We start from the raw sequence: 11,499 nt of genomic DNA, 5'->3' as shown, positions 1-11,499 counted from the left end.
CAAATTGTGCTTTTAGCCCAGCTCCTCTGTTTGAGTCCTCTGTTCTGGCAGGGATGGGCTCAAGATCTAATAATAGTTCCTTGGGCTCTGCGTCTCCACATACGTGTTCCGGCCTTTGAGCAGCAGGAGGAATTTAGTGACAGAGCAGGTGTTGTGGCTTATTCCCTGGCAGAATAAATGGTGAAGGGTGGCGGCAAGACAATTCTTTTGCTGCTTTATGCGAAAAACAATGCCTCCAATCACTTTCCTTTTTTTCTGGCACAAGTGAAAAAGGACTAGAACTGCTGTATTAATATGTATGCAAACATATTTTTTCACTTGAGCCTCTAGAAAAAAAATAGAAAGAAAAAGGGAAAGGAAAACTTACTGTGAAAATGCTTAGCTAGGAAGATTTACTGCTGATTGCAGATTTAGTATTGACATGTCTTAGCTGAAGAAAAAACTTCAGCTTCAACTATTAATGTGGAAATCTGGATCAGCTTTTAAAATGGGGTGAAAAGAGTTTGGGATGATTCAGTGCATTCTCAGGGAAATTATTTATTTAGAACATAATTTTAAAGAAGAAAGTGTCAATTATAGAGGTATAAAAACCCAGTGGAGTGCATGCATCTTAATTTCACATGGCCTGCCTTGGAATAGAATGATAGAATGTAGGTGATCTGAATTATACTTAAATCAGCCTTTATGACTGACTCACTCTCATATAACACTCACCTCTCCTGATTTATTATGAAAGATGGAATTTAAGATGAGAATCTAAGTTTAAATGAAATGTTCTTTTAGAGCATTATTTTTAAGATTTTCCTCAATCTTTTTTTTAAACTTTCTTAGTAGGTTAAATGCAAAAGTCTGTATTTTTTTTCAAATGTAGGTGTGTTGCTCTTCTAAACATAAGATAAGCCATGAAAACATGAAAGAGAAAACAAAATAAAATTTCTTCTCCTTACACCTGGGATAATTTGAGATTTTAACAATATTACTTTTTCCTTTGCTTGATTATATAAGGCAAAACTTGGCACCCACTTAACTGCAGTATGGTCTTCTTGATAACTCATGTAGGTAAAATTCAAATGATCTTATCCTTATGTGCTTTGCACCCAATGCATGTAGCAGAAAAAGCTCAGAATTCTGGAAAATAGGGCATGCTTGAGGGGAACATCTTGTGAAGATTGTAATTTGACCTTTGAATCAACCTCTCTGAGTAAATTTTAAATATTACAGGAGAACAAAATAGAAAGCCTTAAGGTGAAATTCCACCCCCCTTTTTCCTCAGAATTATAAACCATTTAGAAGCTATTTCAGAGATTAAGCTAGAAAATGTGTGCCTATCCTTGGCACTTTTGCTGAGAAATAAAATTCATCGCTAGAGATAAAGGTAGATTTATATTTAATGCCAACCCCATCAGTCACTCAGTATATTATCCCATCTTCCTCCATTTAGATAGTTGAATCAGGTATAAACAGAAAGACTGATTCCCCCCCTCCCACCCAGTGAGAAAGGTAACGTTTAGTATTGCAAACCTTTCTAACTCTGGAGTACACTTGAATGTGATGGCAATTAAGGAGAAAAAAAAGCACTTTCACAACTTTGCAGCTTTTGATTAAACCACACCAAGAGGCACGTTACAATGATAACAATGCAGCATTATGCCAATTATGTTAAATCCTGCTCTCCGCATAAGCTCATCGTGACCTGTTTTGGTGTCCTGTAATTTATCCTTTGGAATGCTTACTCTCATCAATAAAGTGTTCAACTTAAAAGACAGGAAAAAAAAAAAAGCCACCAAAGGGAACAACCACCCCCAAATGACTTCTAGAAAACAAGTATTTCTTAACTTTTTATTGACATTGGCAAATTAAAATAGAATAAATTAACAAGTATTTTTTCAAAAAAATGTTTTGTACAAAAATACTGTCAAAATTTCCTAAAAAGCTTTCAACACAGTAGTATCTTTTCATGTACTGAATATAACTATTAGCACAGTGTCAAAAATGTTGAAGACAGAAACAAAATAAAAATCTGTGAAATGTTTGCCACTGACTACATTCCACACCCTATTATTGTCTGTACATATGGGGGAGGGGACAGCCAACTTGAAAGTGAACAGTATGACTTTTCCTGATCCAGAACGGTTTGGCCCACATCTGTTTAATCTTCCAGTTTAGCATATTTTAAAAATTAGTCTGTACTCAAATGCATAGTTAAAAAAATGAAGCGAGATGGCAGAGTTTGTGCAGTAATATCTGCCCTTCAAAGTTCATGCAACCAACTAATGCAATTTTTCCTTTCACTCGTAAATCTGAATGCAGTTCAGTCATTTGAAACCATCTACAAAATCCACAAGATTAAGCAGTTTGCCAAGATTAATATCTAACAGTTGAGCACTGGAGAAAGTGAGGGAAAAGGAGTAAAAACAAACAACGAAAAAGACCAAGTTAGCTAGATATTTCAACTACATAAAGGAGGTGAATGTCAAGGCTACAAAAACGAAACAAAAACAGAAAAAAAAAGTGGCAGCAATTTTTTTTTAAACCAATTTGTACAAGTTTATAGTTTACTTTGTTTCCAAGTTCTCAAACCTTTCAAGATCTGAAAAGTGAGATACTGTGTCTAAGGGAATGTTTTTTTGTTTTTTTTTTTAATTCACACAGAAGAAGTTGGGGGTTTGATTTCTTTCGCCAGGGTTTTGATCGAGTCAACAGCTTACTCTACTGGGCTGCTGTTTGCACACGAAGTCCGTCATAAAATCAAACTCGTTTTGCCCCAGCCAGAGTTCAGGCAGTTCCTTGATGCGGTCCAAACCCATTTCTATCACTAAGGACATGAGCACTTCCTCGTCGATGAAATCAGTGTCTATGACATTGGGCGGCAGCATTGCAGCGGGGACGTGGGCCACGGAGGCGGGCATGTTGCTGCCGCCGCTGCCCGCGCTGCCCGCGCTGCCGCCCGAGGTGCCGCCGGAGCCACCGGGGGTGCTGCTGCCGCCCGAGCCGCCGGGAGTGCTGCTGCCGCCGCTGTGCTTGGGGTTGCAATCTCGGAAGTGCTGGTTTGTCCCGTTCATCTGGTGGCCTGCAGCAGGGTGCAAATCCGGCATGTAGTGGTTGTGGGGGTAGGGGTGATGGTTGAAATACTGGTTGTTGAGCTTCTGCAGCTGCATGCTGGCCGGCAGGGAGCCTCCCTGGCTGGCCACTGGGGGGGCCATGAACTGGGAGTTGTTAAATCTGGCCGCGGGGGCCAGCGTGCTCGGGGGGTGCCCTCCGTTCACAGTCCCCGGCCCCATGGCGTGCCTGATGCCGCTGGTGGCATTCATGTTGCCCGCGCCGTAGTGTATGTGCTCGCCCATCAGGGCGTTGAAGGCGTGCTGGGGCTGCTGCTGCTGGTGGTGATGGGGGCTCGGGAACTGCCCCATGCCCATGCGGTGGGCAGGGTGGTGGTGCAGCCCATTGGTGCCGTCGGGGAAGCGCCCGTGGTTCATGGCCATCATATGGTCTGCCATTTCCAGTCCTGAAAGCGAAAAGGGCAGACGGTAAGAGCCGCGCCACACGTGTCGCCCACCACAGCGCACCCCACTTTTTCTCGCCTGTGCCCCCCGGGCTCTCCGAGCGCACGTCGGCTGCAAACCACTACCCCCGGGGTCCCACCGGTAGCCTGTGCACCTGGGCTCGCCACCACGGCGGACCTGCCACCCGACACAGAGCCGGGGCGCTGCACAACCGGCCCCTTCCCCTGCGATCGGGTGGGGGGCCCCGAGCCCACACCCCCCTCCGCTCCCCGAAGTGGTCTAATAAAGGAAGTGCCCCGTAGCCCTGCCGCGAACTTCAGGCACTGAACCAGCCCTCCTCATCCTGTTGTTGCACATCCTGTTGTTATTCCCCAGCTCCGCCTCGCGCTCTTCCTCCGGGCAAAGCCTGCCTTCGGAGGACGGGGCTGGCAGCAGCCCCAGCCTGCTTCGCCCGCCGCGCTCACCTTCCGTCGTTGCGATTGCTGCTCCGAAGACCGAGGGCGGGATCGTCGGGTCCAGGACCGGCTCAGCAGCACATAGAGGGGCCCTTCCTGGCGTGCAGGGCGCTCGCTGTCGCGAAGTCGGCGCCGAGGGCTCGCAGCGGCCGCTGGGGCAGATTCGGAGCCGTTCCCTTTTATTTCCCCTCCGCTGCCCTCACAGCTCGGTAGGACCGCCCGGCAGCTGCCAACAATGAGCTGTGTTTCTTAGGGCTTTGGCCACAGTTAATATAGGGATTTCAGGAAGGGCGGAGCGAGAGCCTCCCGGGCGGGCGGCGCGAAAACGCGGATCCCGGAAGCCCTGGCTCACTGGACGCGGCCGGGAGCCCAGTCCCGCGGCCGGCGGCACGTGCGCAGAGGCTGCGGCCCCGGCGCCGCCCCGCTGCCCCCCGGCTCTGGTTCCCTCCCGGCCCAGGAACGCGGGGCCGGCTCGGCCGCTCCCGGGGCAGGGGAACGTCCTTCCCGGCCTCCCGGCCCCAGGGGAGCGCCTGCCCGGAGAGGAGCGAGGAAAGCTCACCGCCCCCTCTGCCCGATCGCCCTGACCCCCGCTCTGCCAGCCGGCTCCCCTAGCGATCTGGCCTGCCCTCTACGGGAACGGGGCGTTCGCCCGGCGCCCCCACCCTCCCGAGTGCCCTTCTGGTCCCCGGCTTTGCACAAGTCTCTCCAGGCTGCAAAGAATGGCTCTGCTTCCCCGAGTTGGGTTTTAAAGCCCGGGACAAATAATGCTCCCCCTACCCCCGAGCGCGCTTTGCGGAGCCGAGCTTTTGTTTTCACAGAGGCAATAGGTAAACCTCAGCTAGCTATCTGCGTGTACATGCATTCCCCCCGCCCCCTCCCCACTCCCTTCAAGGACGGGAGCTGGGGGCAGGGAGCGGCAGCGGCTGCAGGTGGACCGAGCGCGCTCGCGGGCCCCGCCGCCTCCGCTCCCGCGCCGGAGATCCGGTCCGCGCTTTCGGGCCCGCTCGCCGCTCCCGGGGTACGTGTGCTTCTGCTAAGTTTGCGTTTGCAGCTCTTGGTAGCTTTGGCATCCGAGCTGAGGCGTCTCTGCTCTGTAAACAAACTCAGCGATCCTCGTCCCCAGATCCACCTTTTTGCACATACACAGTTACTTGCTTCTGCTGTTGCCCTTGATCCGGGAGGTGGGGGTGTGTGCAAACTTGCACAGCCTCCCTCCGGGCTCTGCCTGACGGTTTGGGGCTGATTTAGAGGCAAACGGGTTTGTAATTAAGAAATTCAAGGGCTGGGTAAGGCTGCTGTTGCTGGAAAAAGAAAACAAATAGATAATATGGTAATCGCTTTGTAAATAAAGTCGTTCTGGAGGTGGGCACGTAGCTGCACGTCCCGTATGGCACCGCGCGCGCACACACGGCCGGGACTCTTCCTTTCCAGTGAAATTGTTCAGTGGGGCAATAGGCGGTAATAATAACCTTGCTTCCAGAACGCGGCACAACGAGTCTGGTCGCCCGTTTGGTTCATTGACTTGCAAATAAAACCCCTAACACCGGTCTGGGCTACTACCCGGTCGGAGCTCTGGTGCTTTCTCACATGGGGAAGCCGAGTTGTTTCCCCAACACCATGATACGGCTGCTCTGAGCTTTTATATTGCTCTTTACGTGGTAAAATCGAGTGTAGCACTCCGAATAAGGACTTCTGGGCAGAGTTGTTTCTTCATAACTCGATAGCCATTGAAGACTTCCTGCTGCGAAGAGCGAGTCCCCCCCTTCCCGCCCCCTTTCTCTTTAATTGCTCACAAGACTTTTTTAGGGCCTATTTTTTGAGCACTGGAAATTCTGATACATTTCTCCGTTCAGGAATTAGCAAAAGAGACCTAATCCCGATTATTTACTTGTATTACTCCTCTGTCTTCCTCCAGTTAGGCATATATATATATATATATGTATGTATTTTTTAAAACGTTGTTACTTTCTGTCTTCCCCTCTTTCCTCTTTCAGGATCTCCAGCATTTCTAAACGTGTATGCAAATAATTTTTAAACCTCAAAAATATTTACTTTTTGGAGACTTGAGCACAGAACACATTGCATTGTTAGTCGCAACAATTCTCTATTCTCCTGTCCACCCCCCACCTTTGCCTGTAGGTCAGGGACATGCTGTCACAGAATCAGAGGATTGGAAGAGACCTGAAGGGGCCACTTTTATCAAAAAATAAATTCTGGAATTCTGGTCAACCCCAGACTCAAAAATTACTGGAGAGATTGTTTACTTTCCTTCCTTATATGGCAGTGTCTTGCGACACAAGGAACAGCTTTTGAATGTCTAATCTAAATTCCTCTTGCAACCATTAAGGAAAGGTTCAGCTCCATCCAGCTGCAGTGGTTCTACAGACTATTGGGAAATCTCTGGAAAGGTCACCTGCCCATCCCCCATCCCTTAAAGGATAAATAGTTCTGGAACCAGCTGGTTGGAACATGTCATGCTTTGTTCATTTATTCTTACCCATCCATTGACTGTGCCCCAAGTGCCAGCTACGTTCTTAGTGTCTGGAAATACAAAAAGATAGGAACTCATGGTCAAAAGGATGAGACAAACTAACAGGCCTTGGATACACTGTGATAAAAGCCACAACATTAAACACAAGGGCTTTGGAGAGCACATAGGAGGGACATTTAACCTAGTCTTGGGGGCATTGGGAAGAATTCCCAGTGGAGATGGTTGACTAAGTTGACTAGTCAGGATGAATAGAAGTATGGTCATGCAGGGAGGTGGGGAGGAAACTTCTGGCTAAGGAGTTAATGCAAAGATGGGAGAAACAAGGTTGGAGGGGTACCCCAGGGCTGGATCCTAAGGGCTTTGTGTCCCCAAGCTGAGAAATTTGGCTGTATCCCAAAGATAAAGGGAGGCAGGTGAAAGTTTGTGAACCTATGAGCTATGATCAGATTTTGGTTTTAGAGAGATCAGGGCAGTACTGTGGAGGGCGGTTTAGAAAGTAAGACTGGGAACAGAGAGTCCTTTTAGGGCAGCGGTCCCCAACTTTTCTGGTACCAGGGACCATTTTCATGGGAGATAGTTTTTCCATGGACTGAGGGAGGGGGGGTGGATAGTTTTGGGATGATTCAAGTGCATTACATTTATTGTGCACTTCATTTCTATTACTGTGACATTGTAATATATAATGAAATAATTATACAGCTCACCATAGGTTGGGGACCCCTGTATTAGGGGATAGTTACAGTTACAGTAATCCAGGGATACGTGAAGTCCTGTGTAACCAGAGTTTATCCTGTGAACCTAGGTGGGAGAGTGGTCTGTCTGCAACTCTCATGGTGCTAGATGGTTGTATTAGTTTCCTAGGGCTGCCATAGAAGTGTACCACACACTTTAAGCTGATTCAGCTTAAACAACAGAACGCTATTGACTTACAGTGCTGGAGGCTGGAAGTTCAAGGTGTTGGCAGGGTTGGTTTTGAAGGCTGCAAGGGACAATCTCTCCCATGTCTCTCTTTCAGCTTCTAATGGTTTGCTGACAATCTTTGACATTCCTTGATTTGGAGATGCATCACTCTTATCCCCGTCCTCGTCTTCACATGACATTTCCCCCCGTAGGCGTGTCTCTGTGTCCAAATAAATGTCCTCTTTTTATTATACAAAGACAACAGTCATTTTGGATTAGGACTTATCCTAATGACCTCATTTTAACTTGATAACCTCTTTAAAGACCCTAAATCCAAATAAGATCACACTTGGACATATGGGGGGTTAACACTCCAACTTATCTTTTGGTGGTGGGAGGGGATTCATAATTCAACCCATAACAGTGGTGAAGAAACTGAGCAACATAAACCTCTGCTGCTAAGAAAGAGAAACATCATCTGGAACTCCTTTCCCAGATGTCCTAGTGGCCCATGTTCTCATTTCTTCATGACTCCGCTCAAATGCCACCTCAACTAGATCTTCCCAGTTGTCCTGTCTAAATAGCAAGATGCCTCGTGTCCTCCCCCTACTTTATTTTTCTTCTTAGCGCTTATCCCCACCTGATACACTGCATAGTAGCTTGCTGTTGACTACCTTCCCCATTAGACTGGAGGCTCCAGGAGAGCAGAGGCCCAGGCTGGTTGTTCCTCCAGTGTCTGGAACTAGTCCTGGCATGTATTAGACTTCCACTGATTAGGTTAGTGAGTGAATGAATGGATAAAATATAGTGTAGGTACCAAAGGAACCCCAATGAAGATGTGAGGGAAGATTTTCTGGAGAAGGTTACTCTCAAGGCTGGTGGGAAAACCCAGTGGGAAAGGAGAACAGCAGCTGACCACCCTCTGCATCGTGGCAGACAGTAGGGCAAAACTGTTGTCTGGCTGGGAAGATGGCTCACCCGGGGACCCTTGGCTGCTGAATAATGGGGGAAGATCCCCATGGGTGTGAGCTTTTGCCTGAACATAGCTTTTGGAGGTGAAGCTTTCTGGCTTTAGCTCAAACCTGAACTGAGAAAAGGCTGACCGAAGGGCCCAGCTTCAAAAAAATGTATTGAAAGAACTCATACTTGTGTAATGGGGTGGGTGTTGGATCTAACACTCTGTTTTGTACTTTATTTAAATTATTTTGCTTAATGTTCACCCCAATGAGTAGGAATTACTTTCATCACTATAGTAAGGGGGACTTTGAATCTCAGAGAGCTTAAAACACAAAACCAAAAACAAAGGTAGCAACAACAACAACAACAAAAAACATGGCCACCTTCTCAGCAGGAGAGAAATAAGGAAAAAGGGAGAGAGAGAGTCTATCAATACATGGTTCATAGAGGCAGAAGTCCTATATGCAACTTGGCATTATCTGTAGATTGAACAGTAATGTTTTCCATGTGACAGATATGACAAAATCATATATGAATATCACTTTTCCACTTGGGGGTTTGATACTAATTAATAAAATACAAATTCACTTGAAATTGTTACTAAGCTCATGAGAGTTTTTCTGTTTATGTATTTTCTCATGAGTGGAAATATAGCCATTATCATGTGGAGATCGGTGAAATGTTTATGTTAAAAAGGAGTCTTTAAGCAGATGAGGTTGATACTATCTCATCTGAGAAGCTGGCTAAAATAAAGGTTTCAAGACATCATTCAGCAGGTGGAGGGGGTGTGGGGCTGAGGATCTACGTATTTTTTAAAAGCTCCCAGTTGGTTCTGATGTTAGTCAGGTTTGCAAATAAACCATCCTGTTTACAGGTTGGTGACAACTGGGGTCATTCTCACAGGGATCGTAGGTGTAGCATGGACCTGGTTCATGCTCATAATGTCCTGTTCCCGTGGATTGTCACCCTTTCCCACCCACCTCCTGCCTGAGACTGGAATTTCGCCTGTCTTTGAAGGTCCAGCTCAGATGACATTTCCTCTTTCAAGCTTTCCCTGATGCCCCAGATGGAAAGAATTCTGGCTCCCTTGGTGCTTCCAGGGCATTTTGCTCAGATCTTCCTTTATGTCCTATTCTGGCTTGAATTATGGATATTTGTGTTCTCCTGTAACCTTCTCCGTAATTGAAGAGGTTCCTTGGTGAGCTTCAAGGGGCTGCAAATGTCATGAACTGAGTAGATCCACCTTGTACAGATACTTCTCGACTTACAGTGGGGCCACGTTATGACAAACTCATTGTAAGTTGCAAACATTGTAGGTTGAACCGTCATAAATCAGGACTGTCTGTATAAGTTTGCTAGGGTGGTAATAACAAAATATCAGACTAGGAGGTTTAAATAACAGGAATTTATTTTCTCACAGTTCTGGAGGCTGGAAGTTTAAGATCAAAGTGTCAGGAGGCCTGGTTTCTTCTGAGGCTTCTCTCCTCGGCTTGCAAATGGTGTCTTTTTGCTGTGTCCTCATGTGGCCTTTCCTCTGTGAGCATGAATCCCTGGTGTCTCTCCTGTGTGTCCAAAGTTCCTCTTTTTAGAAGGATATGGGTCAGATTGGATTAGGACCCATCCTAAGGCCTCATTTTAACTTAATTACCTCTTTAAAGAGCTTGTCTCCAAATATGGGGACGTCCTGAGGTGCTGGGGGGTGTGCACTTCAATACAGGGGCCTAAGGGAGGGCAGAGTTCATCCTACAGTACATGTCATGTATAGATTCTTTTTAGGTAATTGCCACTGTGTTAGTCTACAACTTTAACAATAACCTACAGAACATTCACATTGGTTTTGAAGTTGGATGAGATATGTTGGAAGGCAGAAGAAAAATTCAGTGACCTTAAATAATTAGAGAAACACTCTATCAAAAACAAGATTATATTCAATAAGAAAAACTGCAGAGGCTTCACAAGGACAATAACAAATTACATGGGTATTGGATGGGAAATTATTGACTAGAGAGAACAAGTTCAGCTGAAAACACACACACACACACACACACACACACACAACTGCCAGTCATCCTGAGCTATTGGTTGAATCAGAGGCAGCAGTGGAATGCTGTTATTAAAAAGGAAACAACTTGGAGTGTATTAGGAGTGAGAATCACATGATAGAGCTGGAAATAATCCTTTTGCTACACTTGGCTCTTTTTAGAGATCGTGGTTGGTTTGTAACTTTACATTTTAATAAAGAGTTACAGAAACCAAAGAAGGTTCATTTAAAAAAGGAAATATATTTTAAAGGAATGGGAAATGGGACTTATAATGGCTATTTAATCTGGAGAAGAAAAGTTGACAGGTGACTTAATACATATGTTCTGGTCTACACATAGGGAAACTAATATGGTGGATCCTTTCCAGATGTTTTTCTTTTCCACTGAGACAAAGAAAAAAAGGAAGCATTTTTAAAAAGCGAGCTTTAGATCAGTGGTTTCCAAATTGTATTCTGTAGACACCGAGTATTCTCAGCTTCACTTTTATGTGCTTTATCTATTAAGTGCTTCTGTTAGATTTTGTTTTAAAACACTGTTCTGATGTTAAACAGTTATGAAAATTAATTCTTTGGATAATACATAAAAATCATAGGATTCTAGTTCTGGGTAGGACTTTAAAAATAATCTTATCCAAACTCTTTCATTCTCTAGATAAGAAATCTGAGGTCCTAAGAGGTTAAGTGACTTGCTCATAAAGGACATCCTAACCATCAGAATTTTAAAACATCAGTGTGGATATGCAGAGAAGACTAAGTCTTTATGAAGACTTCAGTGAAATAGAATAGAAATTTGTTGAATGGTATTTTAGATCTGCATTTTCCAACTGGTGTTCTGTATTATAGGTGGGTAGGATTGTAGAAGACAGTAACAGAATCTATATCAATTTCTACTTTTAAAAAAGCAGGAATTAAAATAATTTTAAAGTATTTTTCCAGTTCAGAGCAGAAGTTTGAGTTTCTGAGTGTGTGCTGCGTTAGCCCACAGAGTGGGTTATAGACATCTAATGAGCAAATATCTAACTTAATTACTCTCTCAGCTAACTACCCCTGTCAGAGGGGGGTTTTACTGTTTTACAACTTTGAATTGTTCTTAATTCTTTTTCACATATGGATTTTTTTAAAAAGATGGACGACCAATGGTCCCGAATAAAA

General features: G+C 45.3%; 1 protein-coding gene across 1 annotated transcript; it reads right to left on the bottom strand.

Annotated features, from left to right (window-relative positions):
- Window positions 1-1,825: 1,825 nt before the first annotated feature.
- On the bottom strand, window positions 1,826-4,227 carry CITED2 (Cbp/p300 interacting transactivator with Glu/Asp rich carboxy-terminal domain 2). Its single transcript, XM_012748065.3, has 2 exons — window positions 3,968-4,227; window positions 1,826-3,505 (listed from the first exon to the last, which is right to left on the bottom strand). The coding sequence occupies exon 2, from the start codon at window positions 3,495-3,497 to the stop codon at window positions 2,697-2,699; it is 801 nt and encodes a 266-aa protein (XP_012603519.1). The 5' UTR covers window positions 3,498-3,505; window positions 3,968-4,227; the 3' UTR covers window positions 1,826-2,696.
- Window positions 4,228-11,499: the final 7,272 nt, after the last annotated feature.

This window comes from Microcebus murinus, chromosome 5, assembly GCF_040939455.1.
Source record: "Microcebus murinus isolate Inina chromosome 5, M.murinus_Inina_mat1.0, whole genome shotgun sequence".
Classification (NCBI taxonomy): Eukaryota; Metazoa; Chordata; class Mammalia; order Primates; family Cheirogaleidae; genus Microcebus; species Microcebus murinus.
The sequence above is the reverse complement of the archived record's forward strand: the minus strand, read 5'-3'. Positions and strand labels throughout refer to the sequence as shown.

Bases quoted from the DNA above. Each gene is read 5' to 3' on its own strand.
- CITED2 (XM_012748065.3), bottom strand. From the start codon at position 3,497: ATGGCAGACCATATGATGGCCATGAACCACGGGCGCTTCCCCGACGGC.